The sequence below is a fragment of the Salvia splendens genome, chromosome 2, assembly GCF_004379255.2.
Source record: "Salvia splendens isolate huo1 chromosome 2, SspV2, whole genome shotgun sequence".
Classification (NCBI taxonomy): Eukaryota; Viridiplantae; Streptophyta; class Magnoliopsida; order Lamiales; family Lamiaceae; genus Salvia; species Salvia splendens.
In genome coordinates this window covers 38,097,807-38,112,937 of record NC_056033.1, presented here as the reverse complement: position 1 = coordinate 38,112,937, position 15,131 = coordinate 38,097,807, and the positions used below count along the sequence as shown (strand labels likewise).

The 15,131-nt window shown below is 37.8% G+C and overlaps 2 protein-coding genes across 2 annotated transcripts; both read right to left on the bottom strand.

Annotated features, from left to right (window-relative positions):
- Positions 1 to 1,121: 1,121 nt before the first annotated feature.
- On the bottom strand, positions 1,122 to 2,473 carry LOC121792639 (protein LIGHT-DEPENDENT SHORT HYPOCOTYLS 3-like). The gene has a single exon (XM_042190653.1). The coding sequence runs from the start codon at positions 1,926 to 1,928 to the stop codon at positions 1,362 to 1,364; it is 567 nt and encodes a 188-aa protein (XP_042046587.1). The 5' UTR covers positions 1,929 to 2,473; the 3' UTR covers positions 1,122 to 1,361.
- A 7,498-nt stretch (positions 2,474 to 9,971) lies between these two features.
- Positions 9,972 to 14,680, bottom strand: LOC121792637 (U-box domain-containing protein 3-like). The gene is made up of 6 exons (XM_042190652.1): positions 14,370 to 14,680; positions 13,259 to 13,425; positions 12,781 to 13,057; positions 12,523 to 12,639; positions 10,452 to 12,290; positions 9,972 to 10,297 (listed from the first exon to the last, which is right to left on the bottom strand). The coding sequence occupies exons 3-6, from the start codon at positions 13,054 to 13,056 to the stop codon at positions 10,232 to 10,234; spliced, it is 2,298 nt and encodes a 765-aa protein (XP_042046586.1). The 5' UTR covers position 13,057; positions 13,259 to 13,425; positions 14,370 to 14,680; the 3' UTR covers positions 9,972 to 10,231.
- Between the last annotated feature and the right edge of the window lie 451 nt (positions 14,681 to 15,131).

Here is a 15,131-nt window from a genome sequence, read left to right as displayed (position 1 = left end):
TATGCATGTTTAATTTATCATTTGTTGATTACATAACTGATCTTAATATAAAGCTTAGCAAAACAATGCTTAGAATCGTAGAATGTAGTATGATCACCGAAACTGAACAAAAAACTATTCTCTCAAAATGAAATAAATGTTACTAGTACAATATGAAGTCTTCAATAAATGTTTATACGCAATGAATATGGATAGTTTTTCGGACTGGATTTCCACAGTTTCCTAGTTTTTCTTCTTCTCGGTGGGTACTTATATTCCTAGCTGTTTGATTCTTGGTATTTTCTCTTTGGACATTATTGTGAAATGGAATCATTTCCCTTCTAATGAGAGAGAGAGAGAGATGTACATGTCTCTTAGGGTTTACACACTGGATCAAAGAAAGGAGTCAAAGGACGAAAATGACAATGATCATGCTAATAAGATAATCTTAAATGGAAATCACAAGTTTAACAATCCATCATACCAAATCTTGATAATACATATAAATATATAGAATGTTACTATTTCAATAATTAATTATATACATAGGTATACCACGTTAAGTCAATAGCTTAACATGCATCATATATATAATGTTGGTAATTATAGAAACAACTCATATAAAAATAATGGCTTAGTTATAGATTGGAAGGAGAAGGGAGATAGGGCCAATAATATGCTAGTTGTCGGTAAAATTGAAGAATTTCATGTTTAAAGAAACATTTTCTTTAAACATGTTAGAAAAAGAAAAACTGTCAGCAAGAATGTGATCCTTTACTTTCAGAATTTTGGATACAACAACCATATAGTTTTCCCTTCAAGTTTTTGAAACAAATAAAAAAGTTTCCAATTTCAAACATTTATACAACCAATTATTTTGAAAACTATTTAGGTTAGTTTTCCTTTCTGTCTGCCAATTTGATCAATTCTGCCACTGAAATGACAGCACTACACTCAGTTATGGGACCAATTAATTTGAGTTTACACAGATTGATTAATTCACTTCCACACGAACTATCAGTCCAATAATCTCCCAAATTCAAAGAAAAATCTGATTTCTTTGATCAGAGACAGTAAAGCTGCTGATTTAACACACACAATAAAACCCATGAAAAGTAAGCAAGAGAGCAAAAAACTAGTCATGCAAAAGACAAAAGCACTCATCCATTAATTCATTCAAAGCTGAAACTGCTGTTAACACTCACAAAATACTCAGCACATATTTCAAAACAAAATCATAATAATAATAATATAACAATTATTTTGCTAGCGTTACTACTAGAGTACAACACAGTAGATCAAATCTAACCCTAAAAATTTAAAGGTTGATAATTAATTAATCATTAAAGATTAATCTCAGATAGTAGAAACAAATACATGACTTAACCTTCACCGGGAGGCGGCGGCGATGCGGCGGAGGGCTGCTGCTGCGGGGGGCGCTTCCGCTTCTTCTTCTCGTAACTGATCCCCCTCGCCTTGGACTGCAGATCGCGGACGTCGCGGAGGTAGAGGCGGACGGCGCGGGCGCCGAAGGGGTTCGTCTCCGGCTTGCCTCCATTCTCCTCGTAGGCGGCGCGGAGGCGGCCGATCAGCGCGTCGAGGCTGCCCCAGGCCTGCCGGAGCGGGCAGGGGCAGGGGGCGGGGGGGTTCGGGTGGCCGTAAAACGGGCAGATTGGGGTGTGGACTTTAGTCTTCCCGAATTGATCTAGGTATCGGAGGAATTCCAGCACGTGCGCGCCGCTGCACCGGCTGAGCGACAGCGGCGGCCGGTGGTTCTTCAGGTACTGCCCGAACGTGTTCCAGTCGCGCCGCTTCTGGTTCTCGTAGCGGCTGAGTGTGGCGGATCCGGAAGACGGCGCGGCGGAGGAGGAGGCGGTGGCACCGCCGGTGTTGACGCTGCTGTTCTCCGAGTTCGAGCTCTCCACCTCCGGGAACGGCGACGAATCCATGGAATTCGGAATTCGGAATACCTAATTTGAGATTTGATGTATCAAATTAAAGAGGGGGATTCATGTGTCTAGGGTTTGAGTGTTTGAAAAGAGGGGAAGAGTGTGTGATGAATTTATAGAAAGGGGGTTTTGAGTGAATTGAAACAGTGGAGCAATCAAACTTACAATCATAAATATTAAACCAAGCTAAAAGGGGAATGGGAAAAGGAGGGGTTCGGTTGATTGATATATCAGAAGATTGCCATTTTAGAGAGAGGTTAAACCAAGCTTAGATTGATGGATGGATGGATAGATAGATGGATGCATGAGAGAGAAAGGAAATACTGCTATATTGATACTGTTGAATTTGAATCTTTTTATATATATATACTAGTATTAATGATCAAATGAAATACTACTGGGAAGAGATGTAGATTTGTTTTCCCAAAAATAGGGGAAACAACTGACTTTGTTGCTTGTTAATGGACTGTGGGAGAGAGAGAGAGAGTTAGGGCAATGGTGAAAATGGAAAGAGGCAGACAGTAGGTTGAGTCGTTGAGATGGAGACAGGAAAAAAGGTTGAAATTTAAGATGGGAGTAATGAAGATGACTGTTGTTAAATGTTAATAACATTTAATAAAGCAAAACCCTCAATTTTGACGCCGAGGCCGTACAATTATGGGTTTGGATCACTTCAATGGGAATTATTGTGTTATCAAAATAGTGCCTAACTATGATTTAATGTCGGTACTACAACAATTTATTCATAATAACAGTCCAAATTTATTGGGGGTTGAGAATTTTGAAGACTACGATTCAGACTTTAGTATAAATAATTTCACCAATTCAATCTTGGAAATATTACTACTTTTATTTTGGTACACAACTAATTTCGTATATGGAACTTAATGGATATTTTTTACTTGTTAGGAGTACCATTCTGTCTGAATGTTGAAAAGATCATAATTGATTTGCGAGCATTATCTTGTTTGTAGTCTGAAATACAATAACTGAGTTCTGAGATCCATTTTGAAGTTATATACATCAGTAGTCATCTAAAAAATTATTAAAATTTTTACTACCACTACTACATGTTTTCGTCCTAAATTCATATAGTATCGAACCCGCTTATAAGTTATGGAGCAATTAACAAATATTCTATAGTATATTGAATGATAAATTTATCATACAGATTAATATGCATCGCATGCACTCCTAGCTTATATACGAAAATAAGAAAATTAAACAAACAAGTACATTAAAAAATTGTAGAACTGCGATTAATAAATCAAACTTCAACCTCTCCATGTACTAAAAAAGTTTTAATACATGTGAAATTAATATGCAATTAATTAACATATAGACACGAGAAGAAACGTGGTCTAATTGACTAAATGTGAGACAGTACGTAGTTGATAACATGTATTGCAATCAATGGAGATAAATGGTATTGCATCAATGCCGGATTCAGGTGGGGTCGGTGGAGATCTCCACTAAATTCAAATACAAGGTTAAGGTTTATTTTCATTCTTTGTCTACCATCCATTGTTGGTGACGACCACCGCACATTGCTTCTGCATTTCAACACTGCTGACAATCTAATTAAATCCCACGAGTTCTGTTTCATGGATCTGATTCCGATTGCAATAACATAATTTGACGAAAGATGTGTATATATAAGAGGTAAAAGAGCATTGTGATGGGTGCCTAACAACGTAAGACACATTGATGGCTGAGAAATGGTAATACTAAAAAAACACTGTGGTGAGTGTTGGTCGCAGACTTGAAAACAGTTTGAATTTCTAACAAGAGCATCGCCTCTATTCCTGCACGAATCATGTTCTACCATTATAGGAACCTCCCCACTGTCACTTCCAAATCCAAATCTATTTCCAATCCTTAACTTTTAGTGCATCACTTTTATGCCATCTCATACTATATACGTACTATTAAATGCAATATTTTACCCTTAATAAAGTTATAATAAAAATTACAAAAATTCATGTTCATGCAAATTTTTTTAAGATAAGAAAATTAAGCAGCAAACACAAAATTCATGTGCATCATCGGTGATGTTTATATTTTTAATTTGTTGGCATGGATTGTAATAGGTGTTGTGGAGCAATATTGGTTGTGTATAGAAAATTAAAATTAATACGTTTTAATTAATTGTTTGATAATTATCATTACACCTTATGAATTATGATTATATTGTAAGGTTTTCATTGTCATGTTCACATTAAGTGGACGAAGTAGTATCTTATACGTGGCATAAGAGCATCCACAACCGTGCTCTTGCCAGCGGCACGGTTGTGGGCCCGGGCGGTACTATTCATGCCTGCTCTCTGGCAAGAGCACAACACCCACAACTGTGCTCTTCCGCAAGGACGAGCACAATTAATATAAAATTCAATTACACAACAACATTTTCATAATACTAAAATTCATTAAAAAAACCACAATAAAAATTACAAATTACAAATAAAATAAAAAGACATAATTAAAATCCTAAAAATTAAAAATTACATAATTAAAATACTAAAAATTAAAAATTACATAATTAAACTCCTAAAAATTAAAAATTACATAATTATTGGCTAATATAACCCGAGGAAGACTACGCATCCGGCGGCACCAACCCCAATTGTTTTTGGAGACCCAATATCATGGACTCGTGCGTTTGAAGTTGCGTGGGGGTCATAGTTGACCTATCGGCCATATTGAGTTGGGCCAAAAGGGCCCACAACGAGTTGTTCGGGGGTGGAGGTGGAACATAGGGTGCGGGTTCGGGAGCAGGGGCAGATGGAGTCGCGGCGCGACGTCGTTCGGCCGCCGCCTTCTTCCTACCTTGCGGTCGGCGTCGGGAACCGCTTGGTCCGGCATCGGGGCTACCCAAGTTAGCTCCGGCGAGTTGGCTAGCCACTTCTTCCGAGCCGGAGTCGGATAGTGCTACCGACCGTGAGCGTTTGGAGGAGCCGCTAGAGGAGGATGTTATGCCTCCCTTATACTTCGGGTGCGTCCGCGTCTCCTGCCAAACGTTAAGATATTTGAACGACTTACCGTTCATGGATTGGTAGGTGCTCAGCGAGGCGGTGATGATGTCGACCTCGCTTTGGCCGCTCCCGGCATTCCGGGACTCCTGGATGAAATAGCCGTTGAACTTGCCAATTTCTTCGTTGGCTCGGCCGATGCAGTTGCGCACCATACTCTCGTTGCGCTCGATCGTTCCCGGCGGCCCATTGTACCGGCTAGAGACGCGCCACCAAAAGTGATCGCCGGATTGGTTCGTTCCAACCACCGCATCTTCGGAGATTTCCAAGTACGCCTTGAACAATCTTTCCATCTCCGCCGGTGAGTACGGTGTGCGGACACCGGCGCGAGATGGAGGATTCGGCATTTGGGAAGGGGCGCGAGGCCTAGGCTCCGGTGTCCACCCGTAGCGCCCATCGGAGGCACCTTGATCGTCGATTGGGTATGGCCGGTAGCCACTCGGAACGCCCGAATCTTGGGTGAGAGGAGGGGCCGAATATTCCGTTTCCGGACTAGGAAACGGTTGCGAACCGAACCATTCGGGGTTCCAACCGTGAGAGCCGCTTGGGTTGTCGTCGTTACTGGACATAGTGGTGTTGTAGGGTGTGAGAGGAAGATGAAAATGGATATGAGAGATTGAAGATGAGAATGGAGATGAGAGAATGATGATGAGAATTGTGTAGTGAAAGTGTGAATTTTTGGGAGTGAAATTGGGGGTATTTATAGATGAAAGTGTGTATTTTTGGGGTAAAAAAAATAAAAAAAAAATTAAAAAGTGGGGAAAAACGGTTATAAACGGATATAATTTTTTGGGGAAGTGAAAATTTTTTTTTTTTTTTTATCGGTTTTTTTAATAAAAACCGATTTTTAAAAAAAAAATAAAAAATTGTTTGAAACCAACGGCTATGCCGTTGGCGAATGGGAGAGTGACACGTGTGCGTCCGCTGGCACGGACGTGCTCGATACATCGAGCAGCGCCGTGCCAGCGGCGCGGTTGCAGCGGCGGCGGTTCTTCGCCTTGCCGCTGGCACGGACGGCGGTGGCGCCAACCGCCACCGCTGCGGATGCTCTAAATCTCACCTACAAATGAGAACGAAATAATAGACGACAAAACCCCAAAAAAGTAGAGACATTGAGATTAGATTTTACGTATAATTTTACTATACAGACGTCTCTACGACTGTACAGCTTCTCCTAAAGAAAGAGACCGGCGAATTAAATATCGAGTTATAAATATCATTCAAGAAGCTTTTTCAGCCAATGATTTTAAAATCGTTGGAGATATGATTAAATGATATATTTAAGCTAGTAAGACATTTATCCTTCAATAAATTAGATAAATTAAATGTTCAAGTTAACAAGAAAACTAGAAAATGAAATAGAGCTAGCAACATGTAATTTAATTCAATTCAAAATAGATTAAATTCAAAATTATCGTCGATAGCAGTAAATTTTTTTGCTAACGAAGCTCAATTTTGAATTAATGTGGCTCTCGTATTCAAATAGATTACTGCAATAACGGGCAGATTACGTAAAAACGACGATGTTTCAGTAAGTGGCGTCGTCTACCGATTTGGCCAAGTTTTATTATCAGCGAGCCATGTCGACATAAAATTGGATGGAGATCCAACTCGTTAGCAAAATCAGATGAAGATAAAAGCTTATAAGTAATTATTGGGGGGTTCTTAAGTTGGTGTACATAAAGTTTCATCAAAATTCAATAATTGAGCATAGATCCTGTACATTGCTATTGATTGGGGAGAAAAATCCTGAAATTATATTACAAGGACAAATCGAATTAAATTATGTTAAAGTGTTTTTTTTACCAGAAGTTATGTGGATAAGTAGGACAAGTAATGAAAGTCGAAAATTTGAAATATTAGGTGAAGTGAGTTGTCTGGAATTTGGGATGAAAGCATCGTGGGGGGCTCTTAATTGTTAGGTAAAATAGAAAAGCGAAAAAAGGTGCATATTAGCATGTCCCTGTTTTAAGCTACCAAACCATGATGTCTTGTTTGATGCTACTAATACAAGATAATCATACAAATTATTACTTCATTTGTTCCAAAAAATTACATAATTTGTCTTTCCATTTATAATATTCCCTATAATAAATATCTTAATATATCAACTTATTTATTTTTTTCTTTAAAGTATCTGCAATTATTGCCTTTTATTTCTTTCCAAATTCCAACGGAATGAAACGCATAAGGAATACATTGTGGGTGTGTCATAGCGCGGAGAGCGAGGGAGGGGTGAGGTAGGTATCGCCACACGCCCAACCCCCCTCAGCCAATAGAGACATTGTATGAAACCACTCGTGGGCCTGCGAGTGGCTTCTTTTTCAAAATATTTAATTAATTATTAAAAGAAATCAAAATTTTACCGCACTATTCAAATATAGTACTCCTTCATGTGTCTCATGTTACTCGCACTTTTCTATTTCAGCCCATCTCAAACTACTTACATTATTTCAATTTTAAGTAAGAATTAGAGTACTTAAGAGTTAATTAAGTGTTTCTTTATTAAGTGATTCTCATTATACTTAAAGATACTAATTTAATTATACTAAAAAAATTAATCCTAAATTTACCACCTAAAATAAAAAATACAAGTAATATGAGAAGGAAGGAGGAAGTATCTATTAGCCAATAGATTTCCATCAATTTTTATTTTTTTCCATCCTTATAGTACCTTTTTCACTCATCTATAAATATCAAATTCTAACTGGTAACTTTATTTAAATTAAAAAATGATCTTCTACCCTCAATTTTCTCTACAAATTTTGGCACTATTTTGGGGGTGATGATCAATGGGCAGTGGATCAACGAGGAGGGCAAGTGAATCAAGTTAAACGGATATCATGAGAATTACGCTCAAAATCTCTATGAAACCGACAACAAGGAGCCTTTTAAGTAGGTGTTGAACTAGGAAAAGGTTTAATTGTGACATTGACAAGTGAGCATGAGGAATAGAGTGGAGTTCATGCTCAGACCCGATGAGATGAACCAATAATCGACAAGCGGCGGCATGGTACATTTATGAGTGAAAGTTAGGACAGCAGCACCACCATTCGATTGGAATGAAGGCGTCGGAGGGATAGGGATAGGGCAAGTGAAGAGGCATCGGTTTTATCAAGCACGTACAAGTGTTTTATTTGGCTATTTGTATAAAACTTATAATACTAACACAATCAACAATACTTTGCCATTACTGGAATCGCAGTGGAAGATGATTGCGACACTCGAAAAGGAGTTGAGCCTCTAGTTAAATTTTGTTGGGATTTTTTAGGATTTATAATTTTTTTTTGAATATTTTATTAATTATATATTTTAATACTTTAATTTTTACGTAATTATGTATTTCAATAAGATTTCATAATGAATAAATAAAAATAATAAAATTTAAAAATATAAAAGGTGAGATCCATGAATAGTTAAGTGGAGTTTCTTAAAAAGGAAATGAGGTTAAAATGATGTGAGACTTATGAATAATATAGTAAAACAATGCTCAGGTTGACCTTTAAACATTCACAACTCTTTGTTTTCCATTACAAATAATGTACCCGATGCTTTTAAGGTGTGACTAATTTTCCATTTGCAGTATTACAACTATCTTTTACTCCCTTCGTCCCCAAAGAATATGCATTTTGGGGTCGCGCGGGTTTTAATGTAAAATTAGTGAAGTAAAAGCGGGGTAGAGAGAAAAAGTAAATAAAGTATTATTAGTGGAGAATGAGTCTCACCTCATTAGAGAGAAAAGACTTTTCAAAATTAGAAAATACATATTATTGTGGGACCGACTAAAAAGGAAAGAGTGCATATTCTTAAGGGACAGAGAGAGTATTAAGAACTGTGTCACCTCAATTGTGTTAACTACTCTCTTCGTCCTTTGAAAGTAGAGAATTCATAAATAATAGAATAGAGATAGAAAAAAAATGATTAAAGTTCTAATGCAAACTTAGTAAAATAGAATAGAGATAAAAAAAAATGATTAAAGTTTTGTTAGTAAAGAATGAGAACCACCTTAGAGCATCCACAGTGGGTCGGATGACGGACGATGCGTCGTCCGCGCCCTACGCTTAGTCCGCGGACGAAGCGCGGACTATAGGGCATCGTCCGCGCCATCGTCCGTCCACTGTGGGCGCCGCGAACGATGCAACGCGCTTTTATTTTTTTCTATTTTTAAAATTTGAAATTTGTCTATTTAAACCTCGATTGTCATTCTATTTTTCATACGAACATTTCTCGCATCTCTCATTTCTCTCATCTCTCACGTTTCTCCATCTCTCACAAACCAAAATGAACCACGACGACGCCGTCGATGAGTTTGCGTTTTTTTAATTCGCATTGTAATGTATTAATTTTACAAATGAAATGAAGGTTTTCCCCAATTTTTGTAGTTATTTAAGTATTCAAATAGAAGAAAATGCTTAGGGGCGCGCCTTAGGGCGCCCCACTACAGATGGAAGGGTAGGAGGATAAAATGCTGACGTGGCGGTGCATAGGGCGGGCTTTAGGGCGCCCACTGTGGATGCTCTTATTAAAAACAAAAAAACTTACCAAAAATGAAAGTAACAAATTTTAAAAGACAAACCAAAATGGCAAAAGTGGTCTATATTTTAGGGCTGAAGAGAGCATTTAGGTTTTTCGCTTATTCAAGAATCTTAATTTAACTGAGAAAATAGATTATTTCTTGGAATGAGCATTTCCTTGTTGCAACTATACAAGCTAAATGGAGTGGAGTGCAATGCGTGACATTTCTATGCCAAAACACGTTCATAAATTTTCATATATTCCCTTTCCTAATTAAGAATTAATCAAGCTAGCCTAGCCTACCATGATTCAAACGCAAAAATCGCATCTTTGATCACACTAAGGCACTGCAAACAAAAATCATCTGGCATTGTATAAGCATCAAAGCTCTAACTGGTCTCATGTTTTGATCTCAATGGATATTGGATCCAAATTCAGTTTGGCCAAGCTAATCTAACTCGAGAAAATAAACACACTCGACCAAGCTGATGCAGCAGAATCAGAGCAAGAGAATCAACAAAACTTCTTCAAAAGAGATTAAGCAAATATATATACAAAAACTACTGTACAGACTAGGAACGAATTTCAGCGATGGACACAGGAAAAAAAAATCAAATCAAATCAAAACCTCCAGGTGAAGCAACAGCCATTTATGGAGCAATAAAATGAAAACGTCTCAAGAGCTCACGACCGCGAGTCTGTAAAATAAAGAAATTGACCTACAATAGTCCACCAGAGGAGTGGCTCTTTCCCCCCTTTTCACGATCTCCCTCTTGCTGCAGAGCTCTCACGCTGATTGCGGAAGTGACTCAGAAGCTGTTGAGCCTGGTTCGAATGAGAGAAGACAAATAGTGTTATTGCATTCAAGCAATGTAGTAGAATGTCATAACAGACCGGGGGCAGGGAGAATTTGCGGTGTTTAGTCTCAAAATAAGAGCACGAAATACGGTTATTGTATTGAAAAATCTAAACTATGTACCTTTTCCTTAGCTCTAGGAGTGCCGGACTGAGATAATGCCACAAGAGGCGGAACCGCTCCTTCTTGCAAAATGCTCCGACAATATTTAGGACTATTGATGCATAGCTGCAACAGTATCGAAGCTGCATTTTCCTTTCCTCTTTGGGACCCTGTATCGACTATCTCGACAAGTAATGGAATGCCCTCTTCTCGAGCAATTGCTGAGCATCCTTCAGCGATGGTTGACAAATTTGAAAGTAGAGCCACAGCTTTATCGATCATCTCTGATTCGGGATCCAACAAGGTCACCAAAGGCTTCACTGCTCCAGCTTGTACTATACGAGCCTTATTCTCGTGAAAGATAGATAGGTTAAATAACGCGGTTGCAGCATCTTTCTTTCCTCTGATAGTACCTGTTCTTAAAAGATCAACCAAGGGTTTGATTGCCCCAGATCGACCAATCTTTATCCTGTACTCATCTAAACGTGAGATACTAAAAAGAGCAGCAGCAGCATTCTCTTTGGCTCCTTCATTTCCAGTTTTAAGAACATGAATTAGTGGTTCTAGAGCACCTTCTTCCGCAATCCTGGCCTTGATGTTTTCGTTTATAGATAAATTCAAAAGAGCAGTGACAGCATGTTCCTGTGTTTCCTTGACATCTGAGTGTAAAAGTCCAATCAACGGGGCAATAGCCCCACATTCACCAATAATGATGCGGTTTTCCATATTAGACCTCACAAGAAGCCGCAATTCTCTGGCGGCTCCAGTTTGTAGTTCATTTGAAACACTCTTCAGGTTGTTGACGAGTTTTTCCACATGGGAAGTAGAAGTCAATACATCATACCGGGACTCAGATTGAAGCGACACAGCTCTAGATGGAGTGTGTTTTCCATTGGCAACCATTTCACCCATTGTTTTGGCACTGTGCTGCCTTCCATGTGAAGAATGAGAAGCCCCACCAGCTTTATTAACAAGAGAAGTGGAACAGGCAGACTTTGTATCATCTAACTTATCAATCGGATTTTCCTGCTTACTTGATTTACTTGCATTTTCAGTTTCTGCTGTTGCAACAGAATCTATGCTGGACACAGCACTGGACTCTGACTCACTCCGGCTATGTACATATGAATGCTCTGGAGAAGACTCATCAAGTTTCTCGTTCACCCCTCTGGAACCGCGATTCTGAGTCTCCATACCGTGTCCAAACGAGGATCCAGATGCAGAATTACCACTTTGCGGAGGACATTGGCTATCATCTTCATTACCGGCATGCTCAGAAGGGGGACAGACTCTTTCTATAACAGATTTTTCACACTTGCTACCAAGTTCTAGATTGTTTTCATTGCACCAATTTGTTATGAGAGCTTTAACGGTGTTGTTGGGGATAAGATTCTTATGGGAAAGCTTGTAACCGGTTTTGGGGCATATCCCAAGTCTGTTATCCAACCATTTCTGAATAGCAGCACGCTCATAAGTTTGGCCCGAAGCAACAATCACAGGATCTAACATCAGTTCCAAAGACAATGGGCAGAGGAAATGTGAAGGAATCTGAATGCCACCTATGGCTTTAAATTTCTCGAGATTAACAACATAATCACGAACGTGAGACAAAAGATCAACAATATTGGAAATGTGATCTAAATCCCCTTTTATGTCGCTGCCTTCAGCTCTTTGTTTCTCCTTCTCAAGTGCAATATACTCATTCAAAATTTCATCACTAGATGTCAGGTGGAAGGTCTCAATTATGTTGATAAGCTGCTGAACACCAGGAACTTTTCCGTCTTTTTTGCTTTTCAGAATCTCTTCTATCTCGTCAGCTAGTTTCCCTAGCTTCAGATTCTGACACTCTTGCACAGAAAGCTGAACATGATACATAAGTTAAGTATTCTCTTGTCATTAACTGCATTGTATCATAAAGGTAGAAATACACTCCCTCCACACACAAAAGAAGCAAACTTAAAAACAAAGAAAAATAGAATGAAAAAGTGGGGGGGGGGGGAGATAAAGGTCAGGAATCAATATTGCAAAATCTATCAAATGAGTATATAATTGAAAAGGGGCGATGGAGCAAGTCTCTGTAATAACTTCTTACCTGCACATGTGCTAGGGTTGAAGGAGTTGGTAATGATTCATATATTTTGCAAAGAATGCAAGATAACTTGACTGAGGCAATCTGGATGCTCAAGAGCAATGGCTTACTTTGCAGTACCTGAAAACACAGATTATCAGTATATTTTAGAACTGTAGTAATTCTCGGTAGAAACAGTCTATCATTACTGATTTCCCATGATTATCGAATTGATATGTGATTATTGGAGAATCAGATCATGTGTAATCAGAAGGTACTAACACACAGTAACGTGCTCGTTCTTGGGGACCATTTCTCAAGGAACTCTCTGGTCTCATTCACAGCTATATCCAACTCTTCACATTCTTTAAACAATGCCTCATCCATTGGTGCTTTGTGATCGGAAACATCATCAAGTACTGGTTTCAAATGCTTTAACATAGAAACCAAATTCTGATAATCATTCTCAGCTGGCATCGTACTCGATACGCGGCATGTTACCAGATGAATGAATCGAGAAATACTGTTAATAAGACATCTTAATGGTGTCAAGTCCATCCTGTTTGAATGAGGAAAGATAATCAGAACCATAGAGGGATAACTTTTCTCAAGCTAAATAGATTAATAATTAAGGAAATGATTGGGCAACATGATTCAAGGCATTTTATTTCTCAACTAAATAAAGATTTCACACACTTAATTCGTTTATATATTTACGAAAAGGTTCTTGACACAAGTTATACAGGAAATAGGAAATTACCAGTAATATAAATGAAAAAATACTATGGCTCTGGAGAAAAATGATCAGCCACCAAGGCATCAAGCAACCACAACGACCTAGAGTTAAAAGGTTGCACTTTGAGGCCACCTGTTGCTCAATTAAGGTAGTTAATTGTGATGGGAGCCCTCGGAGCCAATCAACCCCTCCTAGATAAATACAACAGATAAAATGAAATTGTTGTCAGTAAAAGATTCACGCTAACAGAAAGTATAACTCCAGATTAATCTATCTGTAGGCATGAATTCATGCACATTAGAGATAAGTAAGATAGCACAGATTCATCTTCTCCAAGCTTAAACTTAATAGACAACGATGCCACTCCGTATTTTTCTAGAAATACTAATATATCGAACAACACCTTTACAATTGAAGTTATAGGTGGATACTGGATAGACACATAAAGAAGACCTCTTCCAGATACATGAAAAAAAACAGAGGAAATAACAACTTTTATAGACAATTAACTGTACATAACCCCAAAAACCAGCTATTGTGTGAACTCATATATATAGATGACATATGCAAAATTTTCAATCATAGAAAATGACCTTTTCTGCAGAAGATAAATTACCTAAGAAGTCAACTAGTAGAGAATCCTACAACATGAAATGGAAATAACAGCAACACACAATAATTTATTGCCTCCTAAATGAACTAGAGAAAAAGGAATATTCATGTCAGCTGCCATTTAAAAGGTTAAGCAGTTTCAACAATTATTCACAACAAGCCTCCTAAAATACAAGTCTAATTCATTCTTCAAGCATATCAATTTTCAATGTTCCACGCCAGAAATAACTACTCTTTACTTCGTTTTTCACACACCTAAATAACGGCAAAATCGTCAACAAACAAAAGCATTTCAAATTGCTGACGTTTCAGGAAGCACAATGATAAGAACAAAACAAGAGATATTGAAATCTCCATAGCTTTCTTATGCCAATGTAACTAAACTCACACTATATTCCGACAATCGTAATATGTTCGACCAAAAGCTCAACAGAACATGCAACAATTCAGGACTCCATTAAAACGCAATATTGCTGAATTCGAGAAAAGAACTAGAGTAAATCCCCCTGAATTGGAATTTCACCTTTGTAAGAAGAGTGTAGAAGAAATTATATACAAAAAAACTAGATCTTGATGAGGTCCAGAAGCAAATTCCGGAAATCCCATAATTCTTGATCTCTTAGCCGTCAAGAATCAACTGCGGGATTCCACAAAAAAACAAAATAAAAAACTAATTTTTCGCTCGTTTTACAAGAAATCTTGCCACCCCTCTTCGCTCTGCTTCATTTCTGGAGCTGGAAAAATCGAGAAAAATACTAATATTGAAGGGATCCGGAAAAATTAAGAGAGAGGAGGAGGAATCTGTGGGCCCCGGTTTATACCTGCAAATTTGTACTTGGTGGGGGAGAATAATTTAATGAGGTAATTATGAATTGGTTGTCATTATTAATTAATTAGGATAAGGATTAAGAATTACTATGACGAATCTGTCAATCATGATTATAAGATGGAAATGAAAAAGTTTGGACCTTTTCTATAAAAATGATACTCCATCCAATAAGATCTTTCTACAAGCAAAGCATCATTTGTGTCATGGAATTTTTAAATATATTTTTTGTTGTTTTACATCATTTTGTTGTCTCAATTATTTGTTGTACTTTATTTAAGTATGGTAATAGTATAATTTTTGTTACTTGCCTTTCTTTATTACAAGGGTGTGAATAGGGTTCTAGCTAACGCACCAATTCAAGTACCTCGTAGCCGCGTGTGTATATATATATATATATATATATATATATATATATATATATATATATATATATATATATATATATATATATACGGA

Bases quoted from the DNA above. Each gene is read 5' to 3' on its own strand.
- LOC121792639 (XM_042190653.1), bottom strand. From the start codon at position 1,928: ATGGATTCGTCGCCGTTCCCGGAGGTGGAGAGCTCGAACTCGGAGAAC.
- LOC121792637 (XM_042190652.1), bottom strand. From the start codon at position 13,056: ATGGACTTGACACCATTAAGATGTCTTATTAACAGTATTTCTCGATTC. The intron at 12,640-12,780 runs GTTAGTACCTTC...CTGTGTTTTCAG, and splicing joins GAACGAGCACGTTACTGTGT to GTACTGCAAAGTAAGCCATT. The intron at 12,291-12,522 runs GTAAGAAGTTAT...TATCATGTTCAG, and splicing joins CAACCCTAGCACATGTGCAG to CTTTCTGTGCAAGAGTGTCA.